This window comes from Henckelia pumila, chromosome 3, assembly GCF_033568475.1.
Source record: "Henckelia pumila isolate YLH828 chromosome 3, ASM3356847v2, whole genome shotgun sequence".
In the NCBI taxonomy this organism is placed as follows: domain Eukaryota; kingdom Viridiplantae; phylum Streptophyta; class Magnoliopsida; order Lamiales; family Gesneriaceae; genus Henckelia; species Henckelia pumila.
This window is the reverse complement of record NC_133122.1, coordinates 52,658,228-52,670,932: the sequence shown is the minus strand read 5'-3', so window position 1 is coordinate 52,670,932 and position 12,705 is coordinate 52,658,228. Positions and strand designations below refer to the sequence as shown.

The following is a 12,705-nucleotide window of genomic DNA, read 5'->3' as shown; positions in this document are numbered from 1 at the left end:
TTTTTTCATCATGTTTTATGCAAGTAATTTTTAAATATAAACTATATAACTTAAATTGATTAGAAAGCAATAAAGAAAAAAAATAACTAACAATAATTTTTTCACCATTTTTATACAAGTAATGTATAAAAATAAACCATATAAATTAAATTAATTATAAAGCCAAAAAGAAACACATTAATTAAAGTCATTAAGCAAACAAAATGATGCTTGTAAATTCATAATAGAACTTGAATAATTATGTATATAAATAAAAATTAATATTTGAAATCATAAATTTTAGCTAACAATCACAACTAAAGAGATAATATAAGAAATATGAAATGAAATGAGAAAAAAAAATAGTTCAATAATTCTTTCATCATGTTTTATGTAAGTAATGTTTAAATATAAACTATATAATTAAATTCATTAAAAATTAATAAAAAAAAACTCATTAATTAATGTTTTATGTAAGTAATGTTTAATTATAAACTATATAATTAAATTCATTAGAAATTAATAAAAAAAACTCATTAATTAGTGTCATTAAACACACAAGAACAACAATGTAAATTAACAATGAAACCTACATATTTATAATAGAATAGATATATGCGAGTTATGCGAGTGAAAACGCTCTTTAAGTCTTACCAAACAACCATATGCACAAGTAATATTCAGTGATGATTTTGTTTGAACTCGTGACAGGATAAAGCAAATAAACATTCTCTATGTTTCTAATAAAAAGATTATAATATTTTATTAAAGTGGCCGCATGGTTGGTAATTGCACATGCCTTGATGCTAGCAACAAAATATACATGTATATATATATATATATATACATACATATATTCAAGGTTATGACAAGACAACTTCTATTCACGGGCTAACTAATTATATGAATACTCATTAACTACCACGACTCTTTGCACATGCCAAATTCAACAACTCCTTTTCATTACATAATGCATTCTCCTATATATTAATTAAATCATCAAATGCATGTATTTGGAGAGCACATTTGAACTAATATTTAATCAATTAATTATGAACTAAATTTTATTTTTTTTTACGTATACGTGCCACAAATAAAAGTACTACTACTACTCATTGTAAAATTCTTATGAAGAATGAATTAATATTATTGATAACTGAAGAGCATATAAATACAAAGTTATAAGCCTAAATTATAGTAAAAATAATCATAAATAACTAACTAATCTTGATACAAAATACAAGGAAGTAAATCACAAATATAATCTATAAAGTAGGAAACAAATCAAGAATAATATTTACAAGATACACTAACAGGCCGCGGGTCTCAGGTTCAGCCAAACCCGCTCCAGACCCGTCCCGTTGTCATCCCTAGACAGATGCTTTACAGCTGCTTGTGTAATTTTTCTTGGTCCTACACCTATTTCGTGGAGTTCCAAGAAGCAAAAGTCTGTTTCTCATTCATTTATTGAGGCAGAATATCGTGTCATTACTTCTGGTGCCGCTAAGCTACAAAGTAGGAAACAAATCAAGAATAATATTTACAAGATATCCTAACACTCGTGACCCGGCCACCATATATATTCTGAGTCATTATATTCCAAAAAAGTATGTGCAATAAAAAAGATGCCCTTTCAACAAGCAAAGAATGAAATATATATTAATGAACGGGATTCCATGCATTTCAACACACACACACTCTGGTGGCTTCTTCTATATATATTATTTCTTTCTCTTTGTAATACCATGAATCCTAATATATTACAAAGCTGTTGGTTAGAGAAATATTCTTCTTATATATATATTTAAAGAGATCAAAGGGATCGAAGAATTAGCTAGCTAGAAATTAAAGGGTCATTTTGGATGCCATTTTTTAGGGCATGCTTGTAATAATAATGTTTTCAAGATCAAGTTTTGTTCATGTCAGCGTCTGTTTGTTAATTTTTGAAGCTAATTATGGAATCGTGATCAATGCTGCTTCTGCCCCGAGGGTGAAAGTTGGAAACATCTCGCAGGTGGAAGATGCTATAAACTTTCAGCTATATTATGGGCAGACTTTTAAAGTTATCAAGAATGGAGTTGATGGCAAGAGTTATCTTCTCATTCAGGTATCATGTATAATTCAGGATTATTTATTTCTACAGCCCTAAAATACAAATTATAATTAAGGAGTTTATTTCGAATTTTGTGAATAAAGAGACGGCACATTATATTATTAATTCTAGAGTTTATTCCATAATTATACGGTCAATCTATTATTAATTAGAATTAATTTAGGTCCAATGTGATTCTAATTTCATTAAATGGAATCAGAATCTAGCTAGCTATATATAAACTAAAGATTCAAGCTTCACAACTTTTTTAAATAAATAAATATGCTCTGTTTCCTCAATCGCTCTCTTGAAAGACAAAAAAATATATTTAGTGTGCTATACTAATTAGGCAAAATAGCTAAAATGATTGTGTTCGTTTATTTTGTACGCTCGTGTTTTAATCTTGCAAATGTTCTTATAAACGAAAATATGGTCACTTTGCTTTCCACAGAATGATTCGAAGATGACAAATAAGACGAAATATTGCACCTCAAGGATAAAATCTTTTGTCATCCCCTTAACCAACTATTCAATAGATACTCGAAACCAGTTTCAAGGTAAATATTAAATATTTAATTAATTAAGCTTCCATTTTCAACATCAATTTGTACAATATTTTTTCTCTCGAATAACCAACCTTTACATTTTAAAAGTATCTTTTTTTTAAGTCTCGTCTGTTTTTCATTATATATCTAGATACGTACACCTATTTTTACAAAATACAATGTTATTATAATCTAATTTTACTTTATTTTGTTTATTCTTGCAGTTTCTTTTTTTGAGGTGAGATTCCCAACTCAGTAAGCCATTATTGCCATGTTTTTAACGTTTTATTACATGTAATATATAAGTAAGCACATGAATACATGCATGCAGCTGTTGGGATTACTTGGAAATTTAATGGGCATCACATCAGATTCAGTAGCTTCGGAATGTGTACTGAAACTGTACAGTGAAGGCCAACTTCAGCTCATCAACAATACTGATATTCCACCGCAATTTTCGGCCCATTTCATTAATAATATTGATTCGCAATCCTCATGTAATTTTGCAACTTTTATGCCCATGGATGAGGAAGCTCCTCTCCAGGTATTAATTATGTGAAAATTATTATGTTATTTTTATATATTGCAACTTATTATAATAAGGTAGTGTTTGAGAGAGCTTTTAGGAATCATTTTTCAGCTTTTTCTTAACAAAATTTTGAAATTTTATGAAATCTTGTTAAAGAAAAGCTGAAAGTGCTTTTAGGAAACTCTCTCAAACACTACCTAAGTATTGTGTTGGTTTACACGCAGAGAGCCGAATGGATAAAATATTTGGGAGTGTTTGCAAATATGGATACAAGAGCAAATCAAGTCTACGATGCAGTAAGTGCATGTAGATTAATTATTAATATATATTAATTATTTTATATATGTTTGTTTGTGATCATTTGTATATGATTTGTTGGTTTTAATTATAATTTGTAGATTAAGCAGAATTATTTGTGCCTGAGTAAGACTGCGGTCAACAAGAAAGGGTCGACTTTCAAACCAGTGGTGGCTTGGATGACCCATACAGATGTACGTACCATCATTAATCATTAATATTCCTTTTATATGCATTGATTTGGGGATTTTTTTTATAAAGAAAAAATGCAATTTTGGCTTCGTTTTTTTTTTTTTTTGTCTGCTTCTTCTTAATTTGGTCATCCGCGCTATTATTAAATTTAAGTATTGAATATGTTGTCTTTCATTTTCGCATTTTTAATATTTTTTCTACGTCGTATTGGTGTGACACTGATGTGTCTAATCGTCAATGTTACTTCAGCATCTTCATGTAAAATGGACTAAAATAATTGAACAAATGAAGGAAAAAAGGGGAAAATTAAATAGACATTATCAAAACTCAATTATGATGATATAACGGATCAAAATAGCAGTGTGTATAGAAGACGGAAAAAAAATATATACCCCACTTTTTTGTTTTACTTGAATGATTTTGTGATGATAATGAGATGGACGTGGTTGGCGCAGGGTGTGTGGTCTTTTACGCAAGAGGCTTACAAGTTAAAGGTATGTATAAATTTCATTTAAGAGGCATATTGCATTTTTCATACAAAATATTCAATTTAATGCCATTTTAAATATATTTATTAGTACGTGGAGGATTCGGGTGGGGAAAATATTGATGATTCCATCAATAGAGTAACATATAACGTCTCAGTGCCCGATGAATTGGATGCATTTCAGGCTATTCTATGCGTAAGTCAATATTATTATTATCTCCGATCCACAAAAAAAAAAAAAGTCTATATTAATTATTATTTTTCTTTTTTTATTTCACAAAGAAGGAAATAAATAATATATTTTATTAAATTATTATTATCTATTAGACCGTGGACGTAATGATCGACGAAAGCTATGTTAGTGATCCAGAATCCTACACAGCTTCCACTTTTCTTCAAAATTTGAATGTTGAGGATCAGTCTTGCTTTGCCTTCGTGTCTAATCAAAGCCTGTGGAGATATGACAAAAGAACTCGAAATTCCCTTATTCTAGGTATTTAATCTTTTGGTTTCTCATTATTATTACGATTAGAACACTAGTCGTTATTTTTCGTTGCGTATCAAATAAATATCGAGTTATAATTATCTTATTTTGATTTGATGTAGATTGGTACGATGGAGCCATATCTCAGCCCCATTTAGTCCTGGCGGATCTAATCCAAGCTTTATTTCCGTCTATAAGTTACACAACCACCTACTTCAGAAATATCGCTAAGGTAAAATTACAAAATTTCGTTTCATTTGTCATCGAAAATATAATAATATGATGATGTGAGATTGTATATATTTAATTTATGGGCGGCCAGCAAATTACTTATAAATAAGACTCCTTATATTTATTGTTACAGGGAGAAGGAATTGTAAGCATTGGCCCTGAAATGTGCAACAGAGACATCTCCACTGCCATGAATCCAACAATCTTAGATTGCCAATAGAAACATAATTGAGACATGGATACTACTCTGGATTAAATACTTTTTATCTTAAAATTATTTTTGAAATTCGAATATTTATTTTTTTAAAATTGAAAGATAATTAGTACGGAGAAAATATATATTTTTCATGTAACTTGTAAGTTTTTCATTTTTAGTCATGTTATCACCGATTAACTATTTTACACATGATAAAGCACATTAAAAGGGCCAGGAACACTAGTCACATGTTTCTGCACCATTGTTTTTACCGTGTCTTCCCAAGTAACTCACATTTTCCATCAATCTCAGTTCCTTTTTTTTCACGAGTAATTTGCAAGATAACAAATGCACATATACATATACTCGTTTGAATGAGATTTCCTTGCAATAATTAAAATACGTAGAATGCTCCGAATAAGACTAATTCAAGCCACATTAGTCTCCATAGTGATTCTCCTCTTAATCTTCTTCATAATCTTCGACATCCAATACAAGTGCCCTCTCTCAAATTCCACACTCACCACACTCACTCTCCATAACACATCCACTCAACTCACCCTCTTGATCGGGGTCCTCACCCGTCCCGACGCCTATGATCGTCGCCACTTCCTTCGCCTCATATACGGGACTCAAACCAAATCCATCCCCACCACCAAAATAGACATCAAGTTTGTTTTTTGCAACCTCACAAAACCCGAACAAAGAGTCCTCGTATCACTAGAGATCATGCGTTTCGACGACATAATAATCCTCGATTGTCATGAAAACATGAACCGGGGCAAGACTTACAAATACTTATCCACCCTTCCAAGAGTCCTCTCCACCCGATATGACTATGTCATGAAAGCCGACGACGACGTGTATCTAAGGCTAAAACCTCTCGCCTTTTCGCTCTATCCATTGCCAAGAAATGACACCTACTATGGCTTTGTGATCCCCTGTCCTAGCATGAACCCGTTCGTAAACTACATGTCGGGTATGGGATTTGTGTTGTCTTGGGATCTTGTTGAATGGATAGGGAGCTCTTCCATTCCTAAAAACAATACTTTTGGACCGGAGGATAAGCTTGTGGGGAAGTGGCTAGATACAGGGAAGAAGGCGAAGAACCGGTTTTCGAACAAACCAGCTATGTATGACTATCCTGGAACTAATGGAAGATGCTCACATGATCTCATACCAGATACAATAGCTGTTCATAGATTAAAGAGGTGGGATCAATGGTTACATGTACTTAGATTTTTTAATGTAACCAAAGAGGTTGAATTGTCTAAGCTCTATAATATATGATTTTGATTTTGTTTATAAACATGGATTTATTTATAAACTGATGAAGAGCTGAAGACTTTAAATGGGAAAAAAAGAAATGAAATGAAATGAAATATACATAACCTTCAGTTTTCTAAAATAATTGGGGTTTTTTTTTTTTTTGGTAGTACAAGATCTTTTGCATAAATGTCCAGTGAAGGAATCCATCTTCACCACCATCTTCTCAGACACCTTGATCAAGATCGAAACAACCTATGAATCCACAATAAAGATAAAATGCATACTAAAAATTCGGATTAGTACACAAGAAGTTGTAGCATTTATATTTCAAATCTTACTTTTGCAAAGTGGACTGGGATTGGGAACGCCTTCTTGAAACCTGTTGTTTCGGCTTCTCCTTTTCCACTTGTTGAGGAGTTTCATCATCCTTTTTAATCAATATCTTCTTCACCTAATTATCATCGGTTTTTATTACATGTTAGGATGTATCAACTTGCTAAGTCTAAGATTACTCAATCAACAGTTCGAAAAATAGAACATGTTTAGGAGGCAAACAATATACCAAGCTCCTGAATTGAAGATTGTAAAATGTCTGAATGTATCTCCCTTTGGCCAGTTTCTCTGCTTTGTGCAGCTTTTTCCAGAAGCTATAGATGCAGCCCATGTTCAGAACTTTATTTGCATATATCTTCCATGTATAGCTTCAAACAAATCAAAGAAAAAACAAAGTCAGTATTCATTCACAATCCACAGTCTATCTCATGAAAGTAAAGTTTCAACCTCACTAATTAACTCTATATGAAACATACTGGTCGATATGTTGCAAAAAAATTACCATTCGTTTATACGTTGCAGCCCCTGGACCGATATTCTGTTCCAGTAAGAAGGATCCTCATTCGACTTCTGAAAGAAATCAGCAATCTTGTTGCTCGATTCATCTCCGTTGTTAGGATCAATGTGGAATCCCGAAATGCCATCGACTATTATCTCAGCAGGGCCACCTTGGTTAGTTGCAAAAGTTGGTAATCCACAGTTCATTGCTTCGACCACCGTTAGGCCAAATGCCTCATACAGAGCTGGTTGGACAAAAGCTCCCTTTGTATCCGAAATGGCACGATAGAGTTCACCGTTTCTTCGTCTGTCAGTTTGAGCCGCTATCCATCTTATCTGTCCCTTGAGCTTGTAAGTCTCTATTAAAAGATGCATCTTCTTTATTTCTGCTGCTTCTTCTCTGTCTTTAGACTTCGAAGAGTCGAAGAAACCGCCAACAATAACAAGATTTACCAAGTTTCTAAGCCTTTTGTTCTTGCCATACCACTCTGTTAGTCCAGAGATATTCTTCACAATATCTAGCCTTGCCATGGTAAAAATTATAGGTTTTTTCCGGTCTTCTAAATATCCACTGTTTCGAAAGAAATAATGAGATTAGTACATCCAAACGATCCATAATTGCGTGTAGGTATTGAGGAAACTCAAAACTCACATGTGCTCATCATTATCAGCTTTGCTAAAGAGAAGCTCTTCAATAGAAGCACTGTAGTTAGTAAACCGTTTTTGTTTATCCGTGTGAGGAAAATACACAGATTGATCGGCCCCTGGCGATGAAATGTTGAATTTCGGATCGAAAACATTGATGCCGGATACAACTCTATACATCCCTGGAAGTGTAAATGCGGCGTGGCTTTCGTACTGCCCCGGCCTATCTTTGCTGGAATATGTAGAAGTTTTCACGAACATAAGCCTTGGTCTTTATCCAACAATCAATTGTAATATTCTGACTCTAAATAGTACCGAAGTTAAATTTTTTTTGAGATGAATACCTTCCCGCGATTTCTTGATATGTGCTTGTAATGATGAAATCTGCACTATTCATGGAGATTAAATCAGCTGTGAACTGGCACGAAAAATGGTGCTTGGAGTCATGTTCCTTCCATTTCATGTCCGAGTCTTCATACTTTGTCTTCTCTAAAGCATGTGCAATTGTTCCCTGTTTCAAATTGAGGTTTCCGTACTCGGTTCAAGTCTTGGTATAAATATTTATAGTTCAAACATAATAAAAGGGATCAGCTTTAGGTACCAGTGTTATGTCAAGTTTACTAGCCATAAGAGATGCCACCAGGTTTCCATCAGTGTAATTTCCAATTATTAAATCTGGTTTTCCTTCCATTACTTCAATGATTTTGCTGGTAGCATCCTGTAAAATAATGAATGACACCAAAAGATAGAAAAACAAGTCTCAAAATGACTCACAACAAAACAAAGGCGGATTCAGCAATGGGGCGAGAAGGGATTTTCCCAAACCTGAGTAAACCTCTCCAGATATGGATAGATATCAAACCGAGAAATCCATTGTCGGAGGATTCCATCTTCTGTCCTAAATGGCACTCTAAGAATGTGGGAATACTTGGTGTTGAAAACTGGTTCTAGTTCCTGGTTGCATTTAGTCCCCTTTGCATCAGGAATGAGTCGAGTCACCTGCATCACAAGCAATTATTATGTTGATATTTTCTGATCCAATCTTTACATATTTCGGAAAAATATTTCATCTCAGGCAAGCAGGAAAGGTTGCCCCTGAATACAGTAAGTTTAGTCCCTCAATTAAATTCCCATGTTCAGAGTTCTACTACTCACCACAAGAATCTGTGGCTTCACATTAAGACCTTGCTGCTTGATTCTTAGCAGCAATTCCTCTTCCAAAGCTACTACTTGATCCAAAACATAAACTACCTGTCCAAAAATAGAAATAGGAACTCGAGCATTAGTGCAAATTGTATTCATTCAAAAACTATTATATGCAACCATTGAACTCAAGAACGGTTGCGGAATATTCTTGTTTACCAACCTGTCCACCTGTATCTGGCAACCCGAGAACATCGGACTGACCGAAGTATCCATGAACAGAAAACAACACAATGTTGAAGATAATCGGAAGCCTGCCAAAAAATTTCTCCATGTTTAATGGATCAGGAGCTTGCAGAATTTCTAAAAGTGAGTGCATTGTTGCATGAACTCTTTCAGCAGTGGCCCCCCATCCTTTCTCAAATCCCCATTCTTTAAACCTGCATTTAATTAGCAAATATATAATTATACGTTTGTTTTCGAATCAAGGTTGGGATCAAGAAAAGGGAAAAAAATAATAATAATGCTGGGATGATTTGATTATTCCACCTCATCTCAAAGCTCTGAAAAGGAGTGTCTTTTGGCAGAGACAGGAGGGCCGATTCAGCAACAATAAGCGCTCCCTGGAGCTTTGAAACTGTGCTGAGGGTCTCATTTATCATGAGTTTCTGCAAATTCAGGACCAAACGTATGGTTAATACAGAATCTATGTCAGCGGTTTGTATCATCAGTGAAGTCTAATGTGCCCGAGTCATAAGACCGGGGACTAGTGATGAGGTCCTGTTATACGCTTCAACGGAAACTACTCCGAATTTTTTTCTTGCATAATTGAAGTACTAATATTAAACCTAAAGCTCTTAAAGAGTTATGCGATACGCAATGAAAGTTCATACTTCTCCTTGGTGGTTCAAGGACAGCAAATAATCCACCAGAGATTGTGCACTTTCCAAGCTTTTGCTATTCAGATTTGAAGTAAGGAATTTGGAGATGTAACCAACTCCATTTCCCACAGAAGAAGACATGGTCAAATGAGGTAAAGAATAGTCCATTGCTCCAAAATCAATCTCCAGTGCATTCTGATCATTTGCCCTGCAATTTAAAACCATGTTAAATGAACCATACACCAAATTTTATGAATTGTTTTTTTTAAATGCTTCGAATCGACCTTGAAATGTGTTATGTTGCTACAAGTAGATTCTATGGCATGCCAAGGGGAAAAAAACAAATAAAAATGGTTCATGCTATACGTATGTCAATATATACCAAGTCTCATCCTCTGTCATCTCTTTGTATTTCAAGTACTCGGTTGCAGTGATCTCTTCACCAGATAGATCATTAGCATTGACTTTGACATACTCCCAAAATCCAGGAGATGGCCTGATGGCGAATGCAACATTCGGAGGAACCACGGCTGCTTCCTGAAAATTCAGCACAATATGCATGTACCCGCCATAAATTGTTTCGTTCCGAATGCTCCTTGGTAAAACTTGATGATGAATAGTTGAGTTGGTTTAGTTACAATTTATAGTGTTGAAAGAGAACATAGGATAACAGGATTACATGAATTGGCCATAAAGATTTCCACGCAGAGAATATGTGAAAGAGATTGCAATTGTAATAATATCAAATTTGATTCATAAAACCTGAGTTGTACACAAGATGTAACCGAGCAACCCTTCAAGTAAATGAGTCCTTTCAGCCTTATCATCTATGACTTGTTCCATTTCACCCATCAAGTTGTGAAGTTTCATCAATCTCCTTCCCTTTTCAATGTACTTAGCAAAGCACCTCTTCATGTGGTACCGGCTTTGCTTCAATGCCTCCGGCATGCTCTCTGCGATCGATTCTGACCGTTTCAAGGCCGGTACATTAGAAGCCATTGGATTGTGTCTAGATATGTAAGGTGATGAGCCTTGGATGTATATTGAAAGAAATAAGATTTGGCTGATGGTTAATTTCAAGATCTTTGAGGAAATTTATAGATGGATGGCTAAACAATTTAAGAACATCTTTCTTGGCTCATCATCATGTAGTAAAAGAAAGGTATCTTTGTTGAACACATTAAAGAAACTGATTGTGTGGAGAATTTAATATATATATTTTAAGATGATTAAAATCATAATTTTAAATGGTTCAAACACAAACTTGAATTTTTTTTGTTTGTGGGATATGATCGTGAAGCTCAAACATTATTACAAGATCCAAATAGTTGGAGGATTCCTTGTACTCGCGTAGGGAGCAAAGGTAAACCTTTCCGCTTGTCAGGAGCATTTTAGTTAGGTATCTTTCTTTTCTTTCTACTACACTTTCAAGAAAATGCTACCCCAATTTCCCTTGCTTTTTTGTGTATGAAATTTCATGTGTCCAAAGTGATATCTATTGCTACTATAAAAGGGTGAATGAAGGGCAAAGTTTTTTTATTGTGTATTGTCATAATTGTCCAAATTTTGTTCATTGGAGTGTTAAATGCAAGGGGTATTTTTGAAAACTACATGAAAATTATAAGAACATTTGAGGAAGCACAATAATTCATCTCTCTCCCTACATGGATTAATGGGTTAATAATTGAGTTTGTATTTATTGTTAATAATTAAGTTTGTTTTTATTACTTCAAAATTAATTATTGATAAACTATGTATACTATATAATATAAAATTTTACACACAATATTTGGCTAATATTTTTATCTATTTTCTACTATAAAAAGGTTAATGAAGGGCAAAGTTTTTTTATTATGTATTGTCATAATTGCCCAAATTTTATTCATTGGAGTGTTAAATGCAAGGGGTATTTTTGAGAACTACATGAAAATTATAAGGACATTTGAGAAAGCACAATAACTCCTCTCTCTCCCTATTGATTAATGTGTTAATAATTGAGTTTGTATTTATTGTTAATAATTGAGTTTGTTTTTATTACCTCAAAGTTAATTATTGATAAACTATGTATACTATATAATATAAAATTTTACACACAATATTTGGCTAATATTTTTATAATGTAAAATATTTTACTTTTGGAAGGTAAAAAAAAATCCAAATGTTTATTGACTACTAAATGACACAAACCGGATGTCTAATTGTTACACACCATAAAAAATTGAGCAGTAATATTGTTAAAAATTAAATATAATTTATTTTTATTTAAATTAATTGACTCTTAATATCTGAGTTTTTTTAGTGAGTGTGATTTTTTTTGGGTTTTTTTTAATTGGATCTAAATATTGAGTTTGTTTGTTTTATTGCGTCTTTTTTTTATTGGGTTTTTAATTGACTCTTATTATCTGAGTTTTTTTTAGTGAGTTTTTGTTGGGATCGGTTCAGAGGGTAGAGGGGGGGGGTGAATACACTCTGAAACTTTTCTTCTACTTCTTTAAAATGATCAAGTGAAGTTTAGTTCACTTAATCAGTTTTCTCAACTTCTAAAACGTTTTGAACAACTTAAATAGTGCGGAAATAGTTCAGAGGTTTTAGTGATGCAAAGTTTATAATGCAATGTATGAGCAGGATGTGAGATAAGTGGCAGTAAATGCTAAAGCACGATTTTATGGAAGTTCGAAGGCTTAATCCTTCTACGTCTCCCCTTCTTCCACTTAGGAAGGAATTCACTAGAAGACTTTGGTTATTACAACGTCTTGTAATACACCCACTTCAGACTTAGGACTTATCCAATGCCTAATCCGAAACTCCTAGATTTACACAGATAAGATTCTCAGTTCTTATCAGACTGGTGGAAGCTTTCAGAGCAGCTTCAAGTCTCTTCAACACTGAGTATAGTTGAGTTGA

The 12,705-nt window shown here is 33.4% G+C and overlaps 3 protein-coding genes across 4 annotated transcripts; 2 read left to right on the top strand and 1 right to left on the bottom strand.

The window, feature by feature from the left end:
* Positions 1–1,744: 1,744 nt before the first annotated feature.
* On the top strand, positions 1,745–5,223 carry LOC140893070 (uncharacterized). The gene is made up of 11 exons (XM_073302146.1): positions 1,745–2,086; positions 2,523–2,628; positions 2,841–2,854; positions 2,948–3,160; positions 3,370–3,441; positions 3,544–3,636; positions 4,090–4,128; positions 4,213–4,317; positions 4,449–4,614; positions 4,728–4,837; positions 4,970–5,223. Exons 1-11 carry the CDS (start codon positions 1,859–1,861, stop codon positions 5,054–5,056), a joined length of 1,233 nt encoding a protein of 410 aa, XP_073158247.1. The 5' UTR covers positions 1,745–1,858; the 3' UTR covers positions 5,057–5,223.
* Positions 5,224–5,440: 217 nt separating this feature from the next.
* On the top strand, positions 5,441–6,322 carry LOC140888727 (uncharacterized). Its single transcript, XM_073296425.1, has one exon. The coding sequence runs from the start codon at positions 5,441–5,443 to the stop codon at positions 6,320–6,322; it is 882 nt and encodes a 293-aa protein (XP_073152526.1).
* Positions 6,323–6,383: 61 nt separating this feature from the next.
* LOC140887485 (sucrose synthase 5-like) lies at positions 6,384–11,075 on the bottom strand. 2 transcript variants are annotated; one of them, XM_073294740.1, is made up of 14 exons: positions 10,564–11,075; positions 10,184–10,338; positions 9,814–10,009; positions 9,470–9,588; positions 9,144–9,360; positions 8,933–9,028; positions 8,603–8,776; positions 8,379–8,495; positions 8,122–8,288; positions 7,785–8,009; positions 7,137–7,703; positions 6,864–7,002; positions 6,640–6,752; positions 6,384–6,532 (listed from the first exon to the last, which is right to left on the bottom strand). In XM_073294740.1, exons 1-14 carry the CDS (start codon positions 10,798–10,800, stop codon positions 6,511–6,513), a joined length of 2,544 nt encoding a protein of 847 aa, XP_073150841.1. In that variant the 5' UTR covers positions 10,801–11,075; the 3' UTR covers positions 6,384–6,510. The 2 variants fall into 2 exon arrangements, with proteins under 2 accessions (XP_073150841.1, XP_073150842.1); XM_073294741.1 differs by having other exon boundaries at positions 6,424–6,553.
* Between the last annotated feature and the right edge of the window lie 1,630 nt (positions 11,076–12,705).